Genomic DNA, 25,378 nt, shown 5'->3' with positions numbered 1-25,378 from the left:
GTGTCACCTGTACTAATATCTGTACGACAACTCCCATGATGACTAAAGAAATAACAAGAAGTGCCAAAGAAAAGAAATTGGAAAAAGAATTTATGATAAATTGATAATAATGTTTAAATACATGATAGAAAGAGTAAAAACAAAACTAATTGGAAATCCACAATAATAATATGTTGTATTGGTAGATCAGTCGGTGGTCTCCTTTGCATCATCCTTGAAGAACTTCTTCCAGACTGGATGCTGCTTCCAGACCCTTTCCTCAACCAATTCGATGGGTACTCCTTTGGTCTCCGGCAAGAAGAACACCACAAAGAGTCCCATTACCAGAATCCAAGCAGAAAAGAAGAAGAAAATGTAGGCTCTCATATGGCACAGCATGGAGAGGAATGCCTGAGCAATTATGAAAGTGCAGATCATATTTGTACTCACTGCAAATGCAAAACCTGCTGTTCTTGTCTCTATTGGGAAGATTTCACTGGGAATCAGCCATCCCATTGGCCCCCACGACCATGCAAATGACATCACGAATGTGCAAACTAGAACCACCACCACAGCTGCCAACACCTTGTCCAATGACCCTGTCGCCTTCAGGTGGGTTACCAAGATTGCTCCTATTGCAACCTACACCAACGTTCAAATTCATCTCATTAACAAACACAACACATACATTTTGAGAAATTCAACAGGGAAAGAACAACAGTACCTGGGAAATAAACATCTGGATGGAAGCTTGGAGAAGCAACTTCCTCCTTCCTAGCTTGTCAACAGCATAGATGGACACGAAAGTGGCCCCCACGTTAACCAAACCGGTAATGACAGCCGACAACAATGAGGCATCAGACTTGAATCCCAATGTCTGGAACAAAACCGGAGCGTAAAACATGATGGCGTTGATCCCAGTAAACTGCTGGAAAACCTGAATGATAGTGGAGATGAACAAAGCAGGGAATCCGGATTTCTTGAACAATTTCTTGAAAGGTCGTTTAACTTGTTTGGCTTGTTCACAGCCTGTAACAATCTGCTGAAACTCAGCATCAACATTGTCCACACCTCTGATTTTCTGGAGGGCTGCTCTTGCTTCCATTTCTTTGCCCATTTCAACAAGGCTGGGAGGAGTTTCAGTGATGACCAAAGACCCTATGAAGAGGATAAATCCTGGAACTGCTGCAAGCCCCAATGACACCCTCCAACCATGCTTCATCATTGATGTTCCATAGTTGATAAGGTTGGCAATGAGGATCCCAACTGTCACCAAGAGTTGGAAGAGGATATTCACCGCTCCCCTATGGTGTATGGGTGCAATTTCTGATAAAAACAAGGGAACAGCCTGCAAAGTTTGTCAGCAATCCCAGTGTCAATATATGTATTTCCAATGTATATATGTTTCTATGCCTGTTGCGAGATAGTAGAAAATACGTACTTCATTTCCAAAGCCTACTCCAATTCCAAAAAGAACTCTACCAAAAATTAACATCCACTTTGTATTAGCAGCGCCACAGATGATGGAAGCAGCAATAAATAACAGTGATGCCATAAGAATAGTGGGCCGGCGTCCCCAAAGGGAGCAGGCCTTAGAGGCAAAGAAACTGGAGTGCTGTGCTGCTATGTATAGAGAAGATGTGAAGAGTTGTAGCATTTCATCATCATATTTACAGTAGTTGTTTTCCGTGCAACTTTAAGAATAGTGGGCCGGCGTCCCCAAAGGGAGCAGGCCTTAGAGGCAAAGAAACTGGCTATAAGTGCTGCTATGTATAGAGAAGATGTGAAGAGTTGTAGCATTTCATCATCATATTTACAGTAGTTGTTTTCATGTGCGTGCAACTTTCTCTCGTGGACTTTGGGGAAAAACGTCATCAGGAATTCATCCATTCCAGTTACTCCGCCTGATCGACAAGAATTCGTTGTTACAACCTTACTGCATCATTAATCATATTCCGAATAAATAAAACACATATATTTTTATAGTTGATGTACCTGAAATGCCGATGTCGTAACCGAACATCAGCCCTCCAAAGGCAGCAAGAATCCAGCAGGAAAACACATAGGGTGTTATCCTCGAGTTGTATTGACTCTTGTCGGCGGTAGACATTTTTCCTTTTTCTGCAAGATTTCCAGAAACTTGAGAAAATATTTGAAACTCAGAATATCCCTAACAAGACAAGACAAGACAATATTTACAGTTTTTCTATTTTCCGCAGCTAACTACATATGCACAGGCTAGAGTTAGTGAGATAAAGAGCTATAGATAAATCTGATAGATTTTCTTTATCCCACACTCTCCAGCTCTATTTTATTCTTTAGAGGATGTGAACTTTTATTTTGTGTTAGAATTGTTTACTGAGAGCCCTTTTTATAGTCCAACCTCTTACTTAATTTAGCTACTCCAAACTTGGATAAAAGGATGGATAGTTTGTGGTTGAGAAACCTTTAATTTTCATAAATGCTGAATAATGTACCATAAAAAATAAATCCGGAGGATCTTTCTCTACAAAGAGAGGTATTAGTGGAGCTGAAGCCAAATCTGAGTAGCCAAAAAATATGAACCTCATATTTCCACTAAAATTAAGGAGTTTGTTTCGCTAAGATGTCAACCATCCCTTTAACTCTGCAAATCCTAATCTTTTTGGATCATTTCTATGAATGAAAATCCTGAGGACCAACATCACACAATTAGAAGGACTAGCTACTCATGAGATATATGATTAGTGTGTTTTCTTTTTTTCTTCCTTTTTCCAATGAAATGATAATTGATAAGTGAAACAGTCTTAATGTGGATTCAGAATTATCTTAATTTTACTGTGTTTCTCTTAATTCAGAATAATCTTAATACTAAAATTGTTAATTCAAATAATGTAAACTAAGTGCGTAGTATAATTTTATATATAATTTATTGTAAAAAAATAAAGCGAATGACTAAAAGTTGCCACAGACTAGTAGGACAAAATTAATGTAAAATTTGGTTAATAATTTTGGGGTTAATTATATTTTTTCATCTGAATTATGATCATTTTTTATATTTTTTCATCTAAACTTTTTTTTTTTACACTTTATTTATAATTAGTTTTCAACCAAGTTTTTTGTCAAAAAAATATCATATGCAGTGCACATGTGATATTTAAGAATTATGTAATGTGATACTTTTTACATATTAAGAGCATGTGATATTTTCTAGTTAAAAAATCAACAAAAAATACAATCATATATTGCAAAGTGTAAATTTTTTAAAATTAAAATGGTAAATACAAAAAACTGTTTCGATCAAAATATAAAAATGGATATAATTTGAATGACAAAATATAATTTATTCATAATTTTGTATATATGGTGAAAGTCAAGATCCACCTCTAATTAATATAAACTCTTGTGTGCATGTAATATTAAGGGCAAAAGACAATTTTCGTCCCACAGCTATAGGCCATTTTCGTTTTAGTCCCGTAAGTATCTAGGGTTTCAATTTGGTCCCGTAAAATTGAAAAATTCGCAATTTCAGTCCAAATTTCGCCGGAAAATTTTGTGGGTCGCCGGAAAAAGTCACATGCTATGCATGTGACTTTTAAAATTGGGGGCTCGATCCTGATTGGCTGGAGAAGCTGATGTGGCGCATATGTGGAAATTAAAAAAAAAAAGAAAACGACTCACGTGGATTAAAAATCGCCCGCCAGTCGCCGCCACCTTCTCTCTTCAATTTCACCGCCGTTACTTGAAATTGCTGGCCACCACATATACCATTCGATTCCCCATACCAAGGAGAACAAAACACTTCAACCAATTTTGAGATCCCACCACGACAGCGACTGGGCTTTAAAATTGACCGCCGCGGACAATTCCCGTCGATTCGCCAGCGACAGGACGACCCACGATCGCGGATTGGTAGCATTGGATTCGTCTCCTCACTACGGTTTTAATGGGACTAGTCTCATCCATTTTCATCAACTAGGTGCAAAGATCCATCGTTTTGAAGATCGCGGTCGTCGTCCGCCGCGACTGCACCTTCCGCCGGCGTATTCTCCTTCGTCTGAACGAACCACCTGCTCGGAAGACCATCGTTGAATGCCTCTCGTTCTGGCGAATCTTTTGAGACCAGTCCCATCAATTTTGGTCACCTCTGCGCAAAGATTTGACGAAAGCCATCCTCCGCCTTTGCCGACGGTCGCGAGCTCGATTTTCGTCGTTTTTTTTTTTAATTTCCACGTATGCGCCACACCACCTCCCCCAGCCAATCAGGATCGAGCCCCCAATTTTAAAAGTCACATGCATCGCATGTGACTTTTTCCGGCGACCCACAAAATTTTCCGGCGAAATTTGGACTGAAATTGCGAATTTTTCAGTTTTACGGGACCAAATTGAAACCCTAAATACTTACGGGACTAAAACGAAAATGGCCTATAGCTGTGAGACGAAAATTGTGTTTTACCCTAATATTAATATACCATAGTGATATGACATGTGTACATGAAATCTTTTGAGTTGTTCTGCCGGATCGGTCGCTCAAGATCTTTGGTCTCTACCCGGACCCGATGAAAAAAATGGGATCACTTCTTATGGACTCGTTGAGAATGATTCGGATCTAGTTCATGGCCTATTAGAAGTAGAAGGCGCTCTGGTGGGATCTTCACGGACAGAAAAAGATTGCAGTCCGTTTGATAATGATCGAGTTACATTGCTTCTTCGGAAACCAATTGAAAAAATTATACATGTATATATATGACATACTATAATATTTACAATGGTGAACTTTAGCAATGATAAAATTAAAAATTAAAAATGAGGGATTAAAGTGATTGTAAATACAATTTAAGAGATGATTTAAAACATTTATCCTAACTTCTATATGCAATAATATTTCAAAGTGGAAAATTAAAGAATTATGAGCTTAAAATATATTTAAAACACTTCACTAAAATTTGACTAGCAATTTACGAATAAAATATTTATTCAGTCCCAACTCCCAATTACAATATAAATAATTTTAACCTCTTCATTATTTTAAATCTGAATTGTTATTTGTTTTTATTATATTTAAATTGAAGACAGATTATAATATATATATATATATATAAACCTTAATCTTTATAAATAAAAAATAGTGAAATATTATTTTTATGTAATAATAAATTATTTTCAAATTTTAATTATTAATTTGTGTTTGAAATCAATTGTAACCTCTTTTTATTATTTTTTGTAACTTCAATCATTAATTGATCTAAAAATATTTCAAAAAATTATGACCATAAATTATAATAAATAAAATTTTATTTTTTAAAATATAAATAATCAAAGAGAAGTTATATTTATATAAATATTGAACTTATTTTTAAATTATAATTAATTTTATTTAAGCAAAATGTTATTATCTTTTAAAATTAAACTATTATTTGATTTTAAAATATTTTAATAAAAATTAACCAGAAATTATATTAAACTTAGTTTAATTTTAAAAATAAAAAATTAGAGAAATTTTATTATATATAAATAATAAATTAGTTTTTAAATTATGATTCTTTGAATTGACATAATTTTAACCTCTTTTGTAATTATTTGAATTATTATTTGCTCTATGAATATACTAAAAAACTTTGATTAAAAATTATAATAACTAAAATTTATTTTTTTTAAATAAAAATTAGGAAAAACTATTTTTTTATAAATAATAAATTATTTTTAAATTATAGTATTTGTATTTGAGATAAATATGAACCTCTTTTTATACTTTTGAAGTTAAACTATTATTTATTTTGAAAAATATAATATTTGTATTTGGCACATTCTATAAATGCAGTAACACCATCCTCAAACTCTGGAGCCCGCCCTCCTCGCAGGTTCTTTTCATACATTCATCTCCTCAACTATGTTAACATGATGAGTCATACACAAATATATAGATATATATTATTACACAAAAATATAACAAATATAATCAACTGACAAATAAAGGGTTAAAGTTGTTACCTGACCAAAATAACTTCAAATATCAACGAAAATTCAAGACAGATTACGAACAAGAATATAAAAATATTAGTGGAATAGTGAGAATTCAAAAAAGATCAAGAGTGATTGAGGAAATAAAGAGAATATAAGAAGAATTGAAGAAAATAGTGAGATTAAATTGAAAGAGATGAATATATATAAAAAATATTTGAATGGTTTCTGGAACACAAAAATAGCCGTTTATTTACAATCTGTACTGTATTTGGAACGGTCTTAGGACCTCATATTGGAACAATTTTCTATACGTCGATATACATTATTAAAATTACGCAAAACCCTTTCAACTTGAAATTAATTTAGTCACAACCTTTGTAACACAACAATTTTTTTTTAGTTGAAATCATACTTAGGAACGCGTGTTGTAATGCTAGTACAAATACCGTTCCTCTTGAGTGTTAATACTCGTTCCTAAATGGTGCTGACTTTGAAACAGTCGGACTATCCATGCCAAATCTCACTTTTTTTTTTTTTTTGTAGTGATAATGATAGCAAATAAAACATGACAAATTAAGTTGTAAATATTGAATAAAAGATAAATAGAATTAAAAAGTCAAACTAAAACTATATATGAAATAAAAAAATTGCAATCCAAATGAAAAAGATAAATTGAATTTGCTTTCAGAAAATCTAAAATAGAGGACTTTATCTAATTAAAATATTGCATTTACCTCCAAGTACATGTACATCGCGTCTCATACTTTTTCACATAGTAAAAAATGCAAATAGAAAGAGGAAACAAAACTAATTAGAAACCAACTTGTGGGAATCCACATTATTCATATATTTTATTGGTTGATCAATCGGTTGTCTCCTTTGCATCATCCTTGAAGAACTTCTTCCACACTGGATGTTGCTTCCAGACCCTTTCCTCAACCAACTCGATGGGTACTCCTTTGGTCTCCGGCAATAAGAACACCACAAAGAGTCCCATTACCAGAATCCAAGCAGAAAAGAAGAAGAAAATGTAGGCCCTCATATGGCACAGCATGGAGAGGAATGCCTGAGCAATTATGAAAGTGCAGATCATATTTGTACTCACTGCAAATGCAAAACCTGCTGTTCTTGTCTCTATTGGGAAGATTTCACTGGGAATCAGCCATCCCATTGGCCCCCACGACCATGCAAATGACATCACGAATGTGCAAACTAGAACCACCACCACAGCTGCCAATACCTTGTCCAATGACCCTGTCGCCTTCAGGTGGGTTACCAAGATTGCTCCAATTGCAACCTACACCAACGTTCAACTTCATCTCATTAACAAACACAACACAAATTTTTAGAAATTCAACAGGGAAAGAACAACAGTACCTGGGAAATAAACATCTGGATGGAAGCTTGGAGAAGCAACTTCCTCCTTCCTAGCTTGTCAACAGCATAGATGGACACGAAAGTGGCCCCCACGTTAACCAAACCGGTAATGACAGCCGACAACAATGAGGCATCAGACTTGAATCCCAATGTCTGGAACAAAACCGGAGCGTAAAACATGATGGCGTTGATCCCAGTAAACTGCTGGAAAACCTGAATGATAGTGGAGATGAACAAAGCAGGGAATCCGGATTTCTTGAACAATTTCTTGAAAGGTCGTTTAACTTGTTTGGCTTGTTCACAGCCTGTAACAATCTGCTGAAACTCAGCATCAACATTGTCCACACCTCTGATTTTCTGGAGGGCTGCTCTTGCTTCCATTTCTTTGCCCATTTCAACAAGGCTGGGAGGAGTTTCAGTGATGACCAAAGACCCTATGAAGAGGATAAATCCTGGAACTGCTGCAAGCCCCAATGACACCCTCCAACCATGCTTCATCATTGATGTTCCATAGTTGATAAGGTTGGCAATGAGGATCCCAACTGTCACCAAGAGTTGGAAGAGGATATTCACCGCTCCCCTATGGTGTATGGGTGCAATTTCTGATAAAAACAAGGGAACAGCCTGCAAAGTTTGTCAGCAATCCCAGTGTCAATATATGTATTTCCAATGTATATATGTTTCTATGCCTGTTGCGAGATAGTAGAAAATACGTACTTCATTTCCAAAGCCTACTCCAATTCCAAAAAGAACTCTACCAAAAATTAACATCCACTTTGTATTAGCAGCGCCACAGATGATGGAAGCAGCAATAAATAACAGTGATGCCATAAGAATAGTGGGCCGGCGTCCCCAAAGGGAGCAGGCCTTAGAGGCAAAGAAACTGGCTATAAGTGCTGCTATGTATAGAGAAGATGTGAAGAGTTGTAGCATTTCATCATCATATTTACAGTAGTTGTTTTCATGTGCGTGCAACTTTCTCTCGTGGACTTTGGGGAAAAACGTCATCAGGAATTCATCCATTCCAGTTACTCCGCCTGATCCACAAGAATTCATTGTTACAACCTTACTGCATCATTAATCATATTCGAATAAATAAAACACATCTATTTTTATAGTTGATGTACCTGAAATGCCAATGTCGTAACCGAACATCAGCCCTCCAAAGGCAGCAAGAATCCAGCAGGAAAACACATAGGGTGTTATCCTCGAGTTGTATTGACTCTTGTCGGCGGTAGACATTTTTCCTTTTTCTACAAGATTTCCAGAAACTTGAGAAAATATTTGAAACTCAGAATATCCCTAACAAGACAGGACAATATATACAGTTTTTCTGTTTTCGAGCCTAACTACATATGCACAGGCTGGGAGATGAGTGAGACAAAGAGCTATAGATAAATCTCATAGATCATCTTTATCCCACAGTCTCCAGCTTTATTTTCTTCTGCCGAGGATGTGGATTCTTATTCTGTATTAGAATTGTTCACTGGGAGTCCTTTTTATAGTCCAACCTCTTAATGAATTTAGCTACTCCAAACTCGGATAAAAGTATGGATAATTTGTGGTTGAAAAACTGTTTAGTTTCTTTAGATGTTGAATATTGTACCATTAAAGATAAACTGAGTGGCTCTTTCTCCATAAAGAGAGGTATTAGAGGACCTGAACCCGCAAAAAAATATGAACCTTGTATTTTCACCAACTTTATTCCGTTTGTTTCACTAAAAAGTCAACCATCCCGTTATCTTTATATTAAGCAAATCCCGTTCTATTTTTTTTACCATTTATGTGATTTAGTAAAATACATGCACGTTGCATGTAATGCATGATTTTTAATTTTTCAATATTATTTTTTTTCTTTTGTCATCCTAAAATAATGTGTAAATAAATAAAAGATTTCAATGAAAATTTTTTGATGAAAATGTTAATACCGAAATTTATTACTAGAAACGCGCTTCAATTCAATATTTATACATTTGTCTTTTCAGATGAAGGGTGAAAATTAATCTAAATGGTGTAGTAAAAAGTTCTAAAAAACTCTTTCAAAAATATTTTTAAATATTACAAAAGTTTCTAAACTTATATATAGGATTTTTTTTTAAATTTCTCTTAATTTTTATATTTATTTAAATCTTACATCCACAAACTTTCGTATTCATATAATTTTTTTTTTAACGTCTTAATTTTATGCTGCAGTTAGAGTTTTTCTATTATTAACCTCTATACCTTCGTACTAATATTACGTCACTCTTGATCTTTTTCAGAAAATTGAAAAAAAAATTTAAATATCCCATCAATTCATAAAGTTTATAATTCAACTGAGCCAAAAAGTAATGTTGTTCATGTCTGTACAAGAACAAGTTGTTAATCAAAATTGATTTTCCCAACTAAAGATAGAATCGAAGAAAGTTTTTTAAGCTATGGATTTGAGACAGGCACTGGGGGACTCATATGTATGTATATACAAACCATTTCAAATCCAAGAAGCAAAATTCATGAAAAAACAGGCACCGAGGGGACTTTCTATTCATTCTTGTGTTATTACAACAGTGACATCTAGCAGACAAAAACATGACAAATATATATGGAGCTTTCCCTCGGACAACCTTAGAAAGCGAGAAAGGACTGCCTATGTTGTGCTATGCTGGATTATTGCTGCCTTAGGAGACTTGATTAACTACAACATTGGAATTTAGGTATCTGTATAGTACTTTATTGTTTTCAATTGTATAAGATACATATAAAGTCAGTTTTCATCTGAGTAGTTGACATAACATTATTTTACGGTTGTAGGTTGCGGTACATCCATGGCTGATTCTTTCCGTGTCAAGGAAAACAACTACAGGTAAATTCCAAGCGCTCTCTCTGAGATTTGGAAAATATGTAAAATCTCCCCCATTTATCAAGATTATGAGGACTCCGCCTGACCTCTATCAGCCCGAAATGTATGGGAAGGTAAATTGCTTTTAACCCAAACTATGTACTCCAAATATGACAAGCAATTGCATCAGCTTTTCACATCTCCATTACAGGTTAGAGTTATATGCAAGTTATATGTAATGAAGAAAATTGTCAAAATTTTCAAATTACACGATTAAATTGCTGGAATCAATTAGTGCAGGATAAAAAATGCCCCATAAATTATTGGACTAAATTTACAGTTAAAGGCCCTGAAATGAACTGAATTGGCCCACAGGGATGAAGTGCTGAAGTTTATTTCCTCTCACCCTTTCAATTTCTTTCTTTCCATTTTGGCTCTGGATTTTTCATTTTCATAAGAAGAAGTTTAGAAAGATAAGGGGGAAATAGGCAAAATTTCAGATGTCTGGACAGGTTTTGAGGCACAGTCTTGTATCCTTTTCTAATCAAGTTTGCTGAATCAAACCAATCACAGGCAAGTATATCACACTTGCTATATGATTGATTATTTTTCCTGAACTGTACACCAATCACTCAACAAGTTTATTGCACTTATCATATGATTACTCAATAAGTTTATTGCACTTATCATATGATTGGTTAGATTCAACCGAGTTGAGTTTAGACTAAAATTTCCTTAAAATGGAAGAGTTTCAGGAGAATATTGTAGCAATACTTCTTCAATCAAAATGTACGGACTTCTCAGTTTTTCTTACATGAAAATTGGTCTTATGACAGGACGGTCTCATACAGCATTTGTCAATCAAGAAAGGAAAAAAAAAAAATTATTCTCGCCCTGATCATAATTTCACTGCATCACTACTTGTACAAGTAGAAGATCCCGAATTTTCTGCGGCAACTACTCACCAAGAAGCATCCATCCAGCAGAACTCTTATATTGAAACGGCGCGCGACAGTTCTAATTACCACTGAAATAAAACACGAACAACAGCTGAAAAACCAGAAGCAGCCAGCCAAACTGCAAATTCACATGAGGAGCATCGTTTGGAGAAAGTGCTGGAACTGTAACTGGAGGAACTGGAGAGGGAGTTAATCCTGAGGGGCTGGGTGCTACTGAAGGAGCACGAAGAACGTTGATATCAACTTTCTGTCCTGCTTGACAGTGCCCGGGAACACCACATAGGAAGAAATGGTGGCCGTGAGTATTGATGGTGATGGAGTCGTTGCCCGTCGTGTGAGTCGAGATGGGGGACGAGGCATTGCATGCCCTGAATTCAGCGTGCGTGACTTGCATCACATTGTGAAACTGAGGGTTGTACTCAAAAACTGAAATGCAGTACATAAGTAAGACAAGTTAATTACCTGACATGAATCAGTGGCACAATACAATGAAAATATGATGGTTTATTCTGTCTGAAATCACTTTCTTGCGTTCTGTTTATACAGAAAATCTAATTGTGTTTTTTGCTCTTTCCTAACCATTTTCTACTGAGCAGGTAGGTACCTCAGCTACACAAAAAATTACAAAATCTACATTTGGTTAAATACAACACATCTACCTTTCCTGAAAATTGGTATGGTTAAGGACAATGTCACTTCTCCTTAAACTTCCCATTTTCATTGCACTTAAATATAACAAATCCATCTTCCGGGAAAATTGGTATAAATACTGACAATTCACTCTCCTTAAACTTCCCATATTCATTACACCTGTTATGTTATTTATGTATCTTGTTGGAAACTTCTGTTCTAGCAACCAGGTGGATGATAATATATAGGAAAAATGCAATTTAGTCCCTGTGGAAAAAAAAAAAAAAAAAGGGAGGGGGGAATTATTTGTTTAATCCTTTAAATTTGTTTGTTGTTAATTTTAGTCCTTTAAATTTACTCGTTTTAGTTTTAGTCCAGTAATTTTCAAAATAGAAAAATTACAATTTTAGTTCTGTAACTTTATAATTTTGACAATTTTAATTCTTTTCCGGTCAATTTGACCGAAATTTGTATTTATTTGTAATTTTAGTCCTGTAAATAAATTCATGAAGGACCAAAAATGCCAACTCTTCCAAGTTATAGGATTAAAATGCCAACGCTTCCTAAGTTACAAGACTAAAATTACAATTTAATTGGCTCATGTGCAAGTCACATGCAATTTTCCAACCAAATTAGCCAGAAAAGAATGAACATTGCCAAATTTTTAAAGTTACAGGACTAAATTTTGAAAATCAATTTGTGCAGTATGAAAATTGCCGCCCCCCATAAATTATAGGACCAAAATTGCATTTTTTCCTTTTTCAAAATTATTCAATTTTAGTTCTTTAACCCAATTTCTGATAATTTTACCCCTATACAGTTTTTCAAGAGCAATTTTAGTCCATATGTATCCATTCATTTTGCATCTCATAACAAATACTCGCCTAGAATGGTATAAGAGTATAGATTTATTAAAAAATATTTGTTTATATTATACTTAGACCATTAGGATGAACTATTAGCTTTTATCATAAAAAATGACAAAAGAGTCGTAAATTACGCTAAAGGACCAAAACTACGTAAAATTGATAGATAAAGGACTAAATCTAATATTGTCAAAGATAAAGGACCACAATAAATTCAAACCAAAGTTATCGGACGAAAATTTTCTTTTTTCCAAAAAAAATAGCAAATTACTTTCTATATTTTGAAAAATGAAGCAAATTACCTCTCTATCTAAACCATTATCAGGGGATAATTTGCATCATTTTCTAAAACTCAAGAGGATAATTTGCTAATTATTTTCTTATAAGAAATTTTTTACTCATTTCACACCTGATATGAGTAATTACATTTAACTTGATAATATATATATCATACCTTAAAAGATGAAAGTCGGCTACCAAACACCTGTTAATTCTTAAACGAGCAAGAAACCAAGAATATATATGTGTGTGTATTCCAATTTTCACAAAGTACATTAACATATATGCTTCTAGAAATACTATATTCCCTTAATTCTCCCACTAAGTGTAATTTCAATGGACTATGTGTCTAACTTTTGGAAAGCCAATTGTAGTGGTGGATGAAATGGGGTTGTTTGCAATGCACAAGTGGTGCTGCCCATCATCATTAGGGTTAGGGGCGTGCAGTCTTGGAAGTTGGATGGTTGTAGATGTGAGTTTAAGTTTTCAACCTCATTCCTATGGGTGCAGCCCACCAATCTTGAGCGTAAAGGCCACTCCTACCTTCCACTTGGCAGTTGGAATCCAACTACATAGTCACTAAGGAAATTCGCACTGAATTTTGGAATACTCAATTTCAGACAACATTTACATCCTAGGTCTATTGAAATTTAGACTTTGGAGTCACCAAGATTAATAATCCATCATCACAAACTAATTAGTTTAAGTTATTTGTATGAGCCCACTTTAACACTGACGGTATGTAATCCATCCTTCAATTTTAGTTTTTTAATTATATTTTATTTCAAATATAATCATTCGATATCCTTTCCTCAAATATAAAAGAAATCCATTACAAACGAAATTTCTATTAACTTGCTCCCAACCAAGAGTCTTTGCACGAGTGGTAATAGACGCTCGTGACTTTCCCTTTGAATTTCAAGTGGTCCAGTGCGCACGCGGGGTTATAATTGCATATGACACATACAACACCATCATTGTTAGAGTCAGTCAGTCCACAATGTCCTGCCTCGGGATCACCACTAATGTTAACATGGTCCATGTAATAGTACTAGGAATATGACTTAAATCAGGCAAACCACTACAAATCGGGGGACCATAACTTACGGCTTTCCTCAGAGCTTAAACAGGCAAAACAAAACATTTTCAGGCAAGATAGTCTATTCAAACATCAAAAAAAGAGTAGCCCATCCTCAAATCAGGTGAATTTTTTAGCCTACGTTTCATCTTATGAGTACGAGTACTAATTAAACAGTCATAAATTCCAGACACTTGCATAGAATGAGAAGAGGAGAAGACAATATACACACCGATTGTGTCGTTAACATGAAAGGTTTTTGTAGCAGCCCAGAGGTTGTAATCAACATTTCCAATGGTGGTCCAGCCAGCAGAATCTCCCACCTTATAGACTGCTCCAGCTGAGAGCTGAATTGATGAAGCAAACATCAGACAAGCAAGCACTACTGCCACAGCTCTCTTTCCAAGAATTGATCCCATCACGCTCTCTCTTTCTGTTTGTCTTGATGAGGGCTGATCAGCTTTTGAGAACTCAAGAGACTCTTGTTGTTGTCTGCTTGTTTGAGTTTTGTGTCAGGATTATAAAAACTTGGGACTTTTGGGGTTTTGGATGTTGATTTGGATGCTTTCAGAATGGACCCTTCTGATAGTTACTGCTGTCTTTAAGGAGTTTGGTGCAAGTGGGCCTCAAGGAAATTAATACAACCCTTTTCCCTTATTTAATTCTTGTCCTTCTTTTCTGTGTTGGGAGAAACGGAAAATTGGACAAATATTTTGTCTGCTTTTTCAAGATTTAAGTAGTCAAGTTCCAAAGTGGCATATGGTTAGCTGTCCATGTTAATTAGCTTTTAGTACACTCCATTCCATTTCTCATGTGCACATAGCTTAGAGTTTCTATTCTTTTAAGGTTTTCTACAAATGAATTATAATGTCACAATTAGTACAACATTTTGAGTTGAAACATCAAAATCACATCTTTTACTTCATGTACAAGAATTATTAAGTGGGTATTCACACTAAATATTCAGAACAATTTCTCTTTCGTTTCTACATATCAAACCAAAGTTTTTAGTATTCCTCGATCAAAATTGACAAAAATACTCGGAAAAACGAGAGAAATTAATATCATAGTGAGGTAGAGACCTGACATCTTAGTTGTTAGCCGCAGTGTAACTAAATTAACTTGAGAAGAAGGGTTGAAAGACTTAAAAGCAAAGAATGATTGACAATATGTTAAGGTGGTTGGATGGTGCAACTGCAGCAGAACAAAAACAAATCAACTTCTGAAGAAGAGTGCCGTAATGACATTCAGTTTGAACACATTGCTTTCTAGCTGGTTTTTCTTTCCACCTCTTGCTTTACTGCTATAACTAATATAGCAGCAATGTTATATACTTAGATTTTTCGTTTAACTTGTTTTTTGGCTAGAAATCTCTGATTTGAATTGCAAATCTGACCAAATAAGAGTTTGAATTCAACTTTAAGCTCTCCTACTTTCTGGTCAAAATTTCAGCAAACGTCATTCTTGAGTAGTATCTGTTCCCTCCGTCTCATTCTCATCTATCTGTAGTTAATCTATCGGTTATCATATTGCCAAACATGCTCGGAGCAGCGCATGTTGAGGACAACTTAAGATTGATCAGCTAAGCAATCTTTGTCTAGTCATATTGGCCATTAATTACAGACGAAATAAATTAAATAGTTTCTCCTTACCCAAATTAAATGAGCATTAAACTGAAACTCAGTCTTAGGCGACATCTTTGATCAATAATCATTACATTTTTCTCGATATAACACACTCATCACACTGACGAGCCGAATACATGATGCCTTCACAGTATCGAAGTCCCATTAGCAGCTGCATTCGCCGTTGAATTTCAACCTTAACTACCCATTTCAATCAACATTAATTTGGCCCTATTGTATTTTCACAAGAGGTTACAGTAAAACAGATGAAACCTCTTGCTTCTTGTGCATAAATAGTCTGTCTATTCTTATTTTATTAAAACCCTCCAATCATAAGTCAAAATCTTGATACATTCTTCACAACTGAGAATCAGGATTAAATCCTTGAGCATGTCCATTGTTCTTGCCGGTGCCATCACCCTTCCCAGTTTCCTCATCTGCATAGCCATCCTCCATAAACCTCCTCCACAGCCAATGCCTCTTCCACACCCTTTCCGTCATCTCCTCAATCGGCACGTTCTTCGTCTCGGGCACCAAGAACAGCACGAAGAACGACATCACCAAAACCCAACCCGAGAAGAACAAGAATATCCCATACTTGAAATGGCAAAGCATTGACAGAAACGCCTGTGCGATCACAAATGTGAACAGCAGATTGACACACACTGTCACACTTTGCCCTGCCGAACGTGTCTCCAATGGAAAAGTCTCACTGGGGATGAGCCAGCCGAGCGGGCCCCATGACCACGCAAACGCAGACACAAAGGTGCAGATCAAGATCACAACGAAAATCGCATAGCCGTGGCTAAGGTTGTCGGTGTTATCCTTCACCTTGAGCCCTAGTAACACAGCTATGATCGCTTGGGACAAGAACATCTGGATGCCAGCTTCTAACAAAAGCACCCGCCTTCCCACCTTGTCAACTGAGTAGATCGATACAACGGTCGACAGCACATTGACTGCACCGGTGATCACAGCCGAATACAGGGCTGCATCACTCCCAAATCCTACAGTGTCGAACAAAACAGGCGCATAGAACATGATCGCGTTGATTCCAGTGAACTGCTGGAAGATCTGCAGCAAGCATTCAAATAAAACTTTTCAATGAAAAATACAAACTTCTCATTCCTTCAACACACCATAAAATGTAGACTTTGAGATCAGAATGTAACCAACCTGTAAAGCCACAGCAATGACCAGCTGCGGCCTGTTCCTCCGCATGAGCAGGTTTCTAAAAGGGTGTTTCACTTGCTTGGCGACACGGCTCGCTTCAACGAGTTCCAAGAACTCGGGCTCGATATTGTCAGTGCCTCGGATTCTCTTGAGCACGGCTTTTCCTTCATCTAAATAACCACGCTCGATTAGGCTGTTGGGCGTGTCGACTACGAACAGGGCGCCTAATGTCAGGAGCCCGGCAGGGATTCCCGCCAGCCCCAATGACAACCTCCAGCCCCATCCTCCTTTGATCCTGTCATGAAAAGACCAACAAATTCAGAGCTGAATTTGACATTTGAAACATGGGATAGCAAATATTGATTGTCCGTATTCAAGATTTTCACTTTTTGCCAAGGCTGGAGTAGTTTTGGAACGTTGAAACAAAGATGAATATGATTATTTAATCAAGAATAAACAAAGTTATCATATCCTTGGACTTGAAGCTGAAGCAAACAACTGCAGCATAAACAAATTGTCTAAGTTAGAAATTGAATAGCAAAAAACTTACTTAGCAGTGCCGTAATTGACAAGGTTTGCAAAAAGAATTCCAATGGTAACATTAAGTTGGAATAGAATGTTGAGTCCTCCACGTATTCTTGTGGGTGCAATTTCTGACAGGAACAGTGGAACAGCCTGCAATTTTCATAGGCTTTCAACGCCACGAGTTTGTAATGCCATATCATGTCTTGACACGAAAATAGAAAATATTTTAAACCAAATAAGAATTTGTCAAAATTGGATAGTTTACCGATATAAGTGGTGTATAATTTATAAAAAAGTGATTAATCACACCTGTGTGAAGTATAATAATCCTTCTAATTGAGAAGTTAAAAAAACAAAAAGTATGTTAATTTATTAGAAAATTTAAAACTTTTTTTTATTTCCTTTTCATTTTTTGAGTGTGGATAAGATAAAAAGGTAAAGGAAGCCAAAAATAAAAAAAGAGTAAAAATACATGTAAATACTTTATTTTAAGAAGAAATTCAAAACATATCAATTAAAAATTAAAGGAGCAAAAAGCAAAAGTCGAGAGCATCGCAAACGCAATGATTTGTAGGAAAGACCACTTCCAAGAATAAATTTGGAAACGAGGAAGGTGCAAGGAAAATGGACTGGAGGAATTTAGACACCGCCAGGCTAAAAAGTGTCCTACTTTTTAGTTCATATCACTGCCTTTCAAACAGTATTTATTTATATATACAACTTAGTCATTGCTGAATTTTGTTAAAGTATCAGAAAGAAAGTCTGAACTTTGCAGTGGAAAACATAGTCATTTTCTTGTCAAGATAAGGACCATTTTCATATATTAATTATTGGATTTTTGAACAACTCATCATATAATACTACGAAAAGATGACCACATTTTCAAAGGCTTGTCCTATTATTACACCTAGTGACGTTTAGATTCAATTATTTTAGTTACTATTTCAAGAATTTGAATAGTCATTCACTCGTAAAGCAATAATCCATTAATCTTAGCATCTAATCAACATGGGAAGTTGCATTTTGAAGTTATATAAATACATAATTACATTTTTAACATTTAATACATTATTGTTGAGCCCAAAATTATAAGTTCCGTAAAAGTACATTATTTTATTTTTGTGAAATGTATACATGAGATTTATACCTATTTATATATAATAAGAAATCACCGCAAAACTTAAATTTACATAATTTAACAAAAAAGTGTTTCGTGGAAAATAGGTCATGGTTTCGAGTCAAACAGACGTCAGAAATCATCTTACCTGATTAGCGAAGCCGACTCCACATCCAAGCAAAATCCTACCGATGATGAGCATGGCAAGGTCTTGGGCTGCAGCATTAAGAATAACTCCAACGACGAAGAAGAAACCGGCAATTAACATAGTTAACCTCCTCCCAAGCCTTCTTGTTGTGTATGAAGCAAAGAAGGTTGCTGTCAGCCCGGCGAGATACAGCGATGACGTGAACAACTGTAGACCTTGATTGTCATATTTGCAGTAATTACTGTCCAATCCTTTGTCCTGTGTCCTCCGGTACACTACCGGAAAGAATTTTTTCAAGAAGTCGGGCATTGCAGTCACACCACCTATAATCACAAGTAATATTATTAAATTAATTAGGATGACAGTAAACCAACTACATAACAAATATCTAAATATCAGATCAACTGATGTCCTAACTAAATTAATTAAAAAGTCATTCATTGAGTCAAATATTATGAAAAAAATAATCTTGAACAAATAATGCTACCATACCTATATATACTGATCCAGGGCCAAAAGATTATAATTTGATACAGTTTCTAATCAGTCCAATTACCAACCCTACCACATTAATTAAGTCTCATACCTAACTTACTAAGTTGTACAAAAAAAAAATGTCAACACATGAATTTCCATCCAAATAGGAAAAAAGAAAATCCGTATACGAAATCGAATTTTGTTCATAAAAATAAACTAACCTGAAACACCAACATCGTAACCAAACATTAGACCTCCCGTGGCAGCCATGATGCAAGAAATGATAACTATCGGGGTGATCTTGGCCTCAAACTCAGTCCCCCCACCCGAAGAAGTGGCAAATCCGCCTCCGGCCATGGTCCGTAGCTATGTATGTATATCTATATCTATATCTAACACTATATATAAGCACAAAAATCCTCAAATTAAGAGAATAGATATTAGATTGTGAGTAGAAGAAAGAACAAGAGAGTCACCTAAGAGTGAGGAAAGAATGCATAGATGTTAGAAATGAAAGTGCTATATATATAGACAAATGAAAATGAACAAATGGGCGTGGTATGGGCCCACATGACCATAGCACCTTTACACGTGCAAATAGGTGTATGGGGCTGTGTTTCTTCTTAGTTGACGCCAACATGTATACATACATATATAGTCAACCCACGTCTCTATATCTTACCAAGATGACAACGAATTATTTTCTTTTATGGGAATTATATATTACACAGAATCTGGATTACGACTTTTTAGTCTGAATCCATAATTTTGTTAGCAAATTTATAGGTTCTTTCCATGTTTTTCATTCCTCTTTTTTGTGACTGATTTGGAAGGAAATTCAGAAACAATCAACTTTTTACCTTATCCTCTCCTCACCTAATGTGGACTCTCTATCTGCCAAATTCACTTGGATTTTTTAGAAGAGGTTTGACTAGATTCATTTTTGGATGAACTAGTATTTATTATGTAATTAGTGTACTATAATTTGAAATAGAATTACTAGTCACATAATAGTAATACGTATCATATGGATGTTGTATATGAACACTACTTTTTTAATCAAGATTAGATAATACGAATCAGGATGAACTGATGTTTGAGTTGATTTGTTTGCCACCTATTCTCATGTCACATGAGAAAGAAAAATTTAATTTCTCAGTAAGTATAATTATATGAATTCTAACAGTATAATCTTGTGATACAATTTGAAAAGATTAATAATAATTCATTGGCTGGGCAAATATTAATAACTGATGGATCAAAGTTTTACTTTTTTTTAGAAAAGAAAAAAAGAAAAGAATTTGAATGTTGATTTTTTGTTGCGTACTCAAAGGTACTTCTTGTGACAGGGTTTGTTAGAATCCTCTACGTGCAGCCTACATGTGTGAACATGTGATGGAACAAAATATTCGGAGGAATAAATAAATATATGTGATTCGATGTATATTCATGAGATGCGTATTTATTTATTTTTCCTACTATATAATGAAAGAATCACATCCTAAAACAATAAATGGGTCAGCCCTATTCCATATTTGCATTTTTAACATTTGAAAAATCCTTATAAAAATGGAAAGCATTTTTAGCAACTTTAATTCTAGTATCATTCTTGGTTTATCCATTCTCCCATGATTTATAATTCTTTTGTAATTAATAATACATCAAAGTTAAAGTTGAAATAAAAACATTCAGAAATTATTAATATCCTTGAAAATAAAATTAACAAGATGTCCAAAGTCATTTTTAGACATATTATAAGTGATTCAGGTCGACATGAGTGATAATCTGAAGGAACAATTCAGATGGGACCACTTGAAGTCGTAGAAGAGTTGGATGATAGCAATAGCTTGCAAAACAAGTCGTTATAAATGTGTAACTCTTCTTGTTTTAAGGTTTTCATAATGTCATAAAACTAGGTATTAATATGTGTGTTTATATGATGACAGTTATATTCAGTTACCTCAGTTTGAAATGATGGAATTTCTTGAATCATCAACTAGCATTCGACACCACATTGGTATATTTAAGTGTAACATAGGAAATGGCCCGCCACCAATGCTGCTTGTTCCCCCTAACAAACAAAACAAGAATCATTGCTAGATAATGTCAGTTGTATTAGACACATACCTAACTATTTCCTTCTTTTTTTTCCTTTTTTTTTTTTCTCTCCATTTCTCTGATTTTATTACATTATCTATTCTTGTTGTAGCGTCATAATGCTTTCTACGAAAATAAGTATATACATTTCAGGATATATATGTATATATTATAGACCGTATAATTTTTTATTGAAATTTAATTCAATTTAATTTGAAGTTGTTGGTCGATCCCGTTTCTGAAAGGTGGGAATAAAACTAATATTTGACCATGATTTATGGGAAAAAAATGATGTTATATTTCACAAGGGTAGTTTACAATTGAATTTAATAAAAAAGAAGGGGGCGGGGCAGTAAAAACTATATCAAGTTAAATCCTATATATGTTCCATATAACAACTATTTTTTTTTTCTTATTACAAAAAATTGGGCAACTATAGTTCCGATTATCACCACAAGTCAGGACATATTTTAAGATAAAAAAAAAACATAAATTATTTATCAACAAAGTCCTTATATTAATGGAAAAAATTAAATTGACAACATCTAAATGCATGAATTATACGAACAGTAAAACAAAATGTTTTGAACAATGAACAATCACTCTGAATAGATACTGACTTATCTTTCCAATAAATCCTCATCGAGAAACGAAATGAGACTTCTCTCCCCCAAATATCCACCTCCAATAATTGCTCCAAAAAATAAATAAATAAGGCCATATAATAACTGGAAATATTATAATTAATTTGACTAGGAGAATTGAATATCTCAAATTCTCAATATTTTTCCCATACACGTAGTTGCCAGATATCAAAAAATGAATGCTGTCTTGATTAATTTACTAATTAGATAAATAATTATTGAGTCATGATCCAATCTTCCCTATTAAAATATGGTACCCAGACGGAATATCGTATAGTCAAAAACTGCGCCACGAATTCCGGTTGGTATAATAATTAAGGAAGAATGGAAAATGAACACTTCCATGCCCATTGCCCTTTCTTTAAATTAAATAATATCTACTTTAACAATGAAATGGTCTTTTTAGCTAAATTACACAATAACTAACTTCAACTAGGCTTAATTTATTCTTTTTCCTTATAATAAGAAATTGAATCTTCCAAAATAAAAAATACAAATACAAATACCCACGTTAAACATGCCAATAATTTTTCAATCAAAAATTATTTATAATATAAAGTTGTGTCTGCATGAAAATATTATTGATTTAATCCTGTATTTTTTATCTTGTCATTTTTATTTTCAATATTAATCTTTTAACACATTACCCGCACGTGCAAATCTTGATCTCGAAATTTTTTTTCATAAATGAGTGCCAACAAGATCCGACTCCAAGAAACTCCCGTTTCTTCACGCTCTGATATTGTATACGTTAAGCGACCACCTCGCTTAAAAACTTAAAGTATGAAATAAATTTAAATTAGTAGAGCCATATATTTTGGTAGAGGCACCAATTTATTGACTAAGATTTTGTAAGTCTAAAGCTATATATAACGGAAAGCTGATTGAATTTGTGGAGTTGGATAAGATTAGTAAAAGTCAAGATATGACCATAAAATTCATGCGTAAGATTGATTTTAGAGAAAGGTTTTGATTTCCCACGAGAAAGATTTTTGGGTTTGGATAAGTTTTGTGGGGACTCGATATTGCTATTTAATGGGATTTCTTCTTATCCTTTTTAATTATTTTTGGGCAAAAAATTTAATAAAAGATACGGATAAATTTTATTCTCTTTTTAAATTATTAGCCGACCTTAATTATGGTAATAAATGCTTAGTTGTAATTCTCAAAGTAACTATGTAAAATAATTATATAATAAATAAAATAGTTATTTTCTTTTATGAGTAATGGGTTTCGAATTTGTGATGGTGGTTATTAATTATTTATACAAATTTTATATAATTAATATTATTAAGTATTCATAATTAGAATTAATTATGTAATCATAATTGATTCATTTTTTTCGCAAAGATTTAAAGGAATTATTTCAAATGAGTTCATATTAAATATGAATAAATTACAACGAGCTCTCATGAGATTTTTGTATAATTATTTATACTAATACCCTCCTGATTTTAACCCCGATTAACAACTTGTCCAATCTGTTAGTCTCCATTAAGTTTTTTGCATTCTGGTGAATTGAACAAAATACCCTTGTCCACTACAATTATAATTTTATTTTTTTTATGGATTAAGTGGATAACATTTTTGCCACTTTTCAATTTTCCATCCACCTTGTTCGAATTTTTTTTTTTAAAAAAAGAAATTAAAGTAAGGACAAAGATGACAATTCCAGACTTCTATTAAAGAGTTATATAATTTCATCAAGTATCGTGAGAGTATTTATAAATTTTCAAACAAAAAATTGATATTTATAATTATATCGAATTTTAAGGGATGTGGTTGTAATTTATCCAATTAAATATATTTAAAATCCATCACCATGTACCAGGAATTATGATTATGTTTTTGTAGTATAAAAGCTAATAGAGACGTTCTCAAAAATCCATGGGATAACATTGATTTTCAGTCAAGAGTTTCACTTCAGTCACTATATGTTGGGCTTGAACTCATCAATGGGTCTGAGAGGGAACTGGGCCTCTTGTAATAATATTTAAGACATATACACCAAGTGGGGATTTAAATATCCAAACTAAGATTTAAGAATTTATGTAAGTATAAAAATAGGTAATTTAGAAACATTTGAAATTTGAAACCAAAGTCAGAATAAGAATAATTTTCGTAAAGTAAAAGATCAATTATGGAAAAACTATAGGTTCAGAATATGAATAATTTCCGTATATAATTATGCTTTGGAAATATAGCCTATGATTCTACCATATTCAATTTCAATCAAGTAACCAATTCTTTTTTCTTTAAAAAAAAAAAGAAGATAATTATATTTCACCCATATGAAATTTGGTGTAATTATACATAAATTTTCTATAATTTAAAAAATTATATCTAACATTTTTGATATTTACTTTCGTCTAACAAATAAATCTATTTATTCGTCAAAATTCGCCAAATCTGCTTATATTAACCAAAAAAAAATGAAAAAAAAATTTATATTTACCCCCTGATTGGCTTAAACTAACTTATTGCAGGTAAAAAAAAAATCTTTATATGATCAAATTACCCTCATACGTCTTTTCCGTTATAAGGGTAGTGTAGTCCGAAAAAATTTATTTGATCTGCAGTAAATCAGTAATAAGTCAATTAAGGGCTAATGAAATGACTTATTTTTTAAATAGAAATAAATCTCACAAGTGTTAAATATAATTATTTAAATCATAAGAGGTCTACGTGTAATTACACTAAATATCAGGGGAAAAGAGTGTTACTGTCCCAATAAAAAAAGTATGCTTTTCTTGAGGGTAATTAATCCAAATATTTTGATGAAGTGTGGGCCCCTCGTACGTTGATTAATGATTATATTAATCAAAATAAAGGGTAGCTTAAATTAAAGAGCAAATCAAGAAGTTGAGTCACCATGTTGTTGAATAACATTTATTAATGATTTTTCACTTTTTATATTTATTTATTTTATTTGGAATGGGCCCTTTCTCCCATTTGGGGTTGGCTTTGCTGTGCAGCTTCCCACTCTCTCCATATAAATATTAATTATTATATTTATAATTTAAAGAATCTTGAAATTCAAGAACCCTTTTCAACTTTTCCTAATAGTTTCTTTTCTGTTATACACAACCGATAATTACATGATTGCAACATCAATGCGTTAATGTTTCTCGTTTCTTTAAATTTTTTAATTAAAAATCAAATTACGTATAAAAATAAATACCCGCATAATTAATAAGACTCGAGCCCACAAACCTTATTTATAAGACTTCATGTGGGATTCGATCAACCAAAACATGTAAATTTTTAAGTCGTAGACTCGTATTTCAACTGTATCACTGCTAGATAAAAAATACAATATTAGTAAAATAAATTAAATTATAATATTAATAATGTCGGTAATATTACATATTAATTTACAATAATTTTCATTATAACAGAATTAAAAATGTTACACCTTTCATAGTAAAACATTTCAATACAAATGATTAGTTACAACATAATAATAAAGAAAAATTGTTAGCAATCATCATAGTAAAGTTTTATTGTCTCTAAATTGTTATTATGTATTGTTAATAATAACAACTTAATAGAATATTATTGCCATTAACTCAAAATCGTGTCAATTTATATTAAAATAAACTCCTACAGTCAAACTCATCAAAATTATTATATATTGATAAAA

General features: G+C 33.6%; 3 protein-coding genes and 1 long non-coding RNA gene across 5 annotated transcripts; 1 reads left to right on the top strand and 3 right to left on the bottom strand.

Annotated features, from left to right (window-relative positions):
* On the bottom strand, positions 71 to 8,757 carry LOC105171361 (sugar transport protein 8-like). 2 transcript variants are annotated; one of them, XM_020697286.1, is made up of 5 exons: positions 8,427 to 8,757; positions 8,246 to 8,336; positions 1,421 to 1,649; positions 704 to 1,327; positions 71 to 621 (listed from the first exon to the last, which is right to left on the bottom strand). In XM_020697286.1, exons 1-5 carry the CDS (start codon positions 8,539 to 8,541, stop codon positions 187 to 189), a joined length of 1,494 nt encoding a protein of 497 aa, XP_020552945.1. In that variant the 5' UTR covers positions 8,542 to 8,757; the 3' UTR covers positions 71 to 186. The 2 variants fall into 2 exon arrangements, with proteins under 2 accessions (XP_020552945.1, XP_011090741.1); XM_011092439.2 differs by lacking the exons at positions 71 to 621; positions 704 to 1,327; positions 1,421 to 1,649 and adding exons at positions 6,612 to 7,219; positions 7,300 to 7,923 and having other exon boundaries at positions 8,017 to 8,336.
* Positions 10,867 to 14,722, bottom strand: LOC105171359 (mavicyanin). Its single transcript, XM_011092437.2, has 2 exons — positions 14,162 to 14,722; positions 10,867 to 11,502 (listed from the first exon to the last, which is right to left on the bottom strand). Exons 1-2 carry the CDS (start codon positions 14,346 to 14,348, stop codon positions 11,135 to 11,137), a joined length of 555 nt encoding a protein of 184 aa, XP_011090739.1. The 5' UTR covers positions 14,349 to 14,722; the 3' UTR covers positions 10,867 to 11,134.
* Positions 13,033 to 14,258, top strand: LOC110012676. Its single transcript, XR_002287868.1, has 2 exons — positions 13,033 to 14,053; positions 14,120 to 14,258. It is a non-coding gene; the product is annotated as an uncharacterized LOC110012676 (long non-coding RNA).
* On the bottom strand, positions 15,594 to 19,501 carry LOC105171358 (sugar transport protein 13). The gene is made up of 5 exons (XM_011092436.2): positions 19,216 to 19,501; positions 18,518 to 18,840; positions 17,278 to 17,402; positions 16,731 to 17,022; positions 15,594 to 16,628 (listed from the first exon to the last, which is right to left on the bottom strand). The coding sequence occupies exons 1-5, from the start codon at positions 19,349 to 19,351 to the stop codon at positions 15,912 to 15,914; spliced, it is 1,593 nt and encodes a 530-aa protein (XP_011090738.1). The 5' UTR covers positions 19,352 to 19,501; the 3' UTR covers positions 15,594 to 15,911.

The sequence above is a fragment of the Sesamum indicum genome, linkage group LG10 (genome assembly GCF_000512975.1).
Source record: "Sesamum indicum cultivar Zhongzhi No. 13 linkage group LG10, S_indicum_v1.0, whole genome shotgun sequence".
Lineage (NCBI taxonomy): Eukaryota > Viridiplantae > Streptophyta > Magnoliopsida > Lamiales > Pedaliaceae > Sesamum > Sesamum indicum.
The sequence above is the reverse complement of the archived record's forward strand: the minus strand, read 5'-3'. Positions and strand labels throughout refer to the sequence as shown.

Coding starts and splice junctions, on each gene's coding strand:
- LOC105171359 (XM_011092437.2), bottom strand. CDS start 14,348: ATGGGATCAATTCTTGGAAAGAGAGCTGTGGCAGTAGTGCTTGCTTGT. Junction 11,503..14,161: donor TCATGTTAACGACACAATCG/GTGTGTATATTG, acceptor ACTGCATTTCAG/TTTTTGAGTACAACCCTCAG.
- LOC105171358 (XM_011092436.2), bottom strand. CDS start 19,351: ATGGCCGGAGGCGGATTTGCCACTTCTTCGGGTGGGGGGACTGAGTTT. Junction 18,841..19,215: donor TTACGATGTTGGTGTTTCAG/GTTAGTTTATTT, acceptor TTGTGATTATAG/GTGGTGTGACTGCAATGCCC. Junction 17,023..17,277: donor GTCAATTACGGCACTGCTAA/GTAAGTTTTTTG, acceptor TTTTCATGACAG/GATCAAAGGAGGATGGGGCT.
- LOC105171361 (XM_020697286.1), bottom strand. CDS start 8,541: ATGTCTACCGCCGACAAGAGTCAATACAACTCGAGGATAACACCCTAT. Junction 8,337..8,426: donor TTACGACATTGGCATTTCAG/GTACATCAACTA, acceptor CTTGTGGATCAG/GCGGAGTAACTGGAATGGAT. Junction 1,650..8,245: donor CATGAAAACAACTACTGTAA/ATATGATGATGA, acceptor CAACTACTGTAA/ATATGATGATGAAATGCTAC.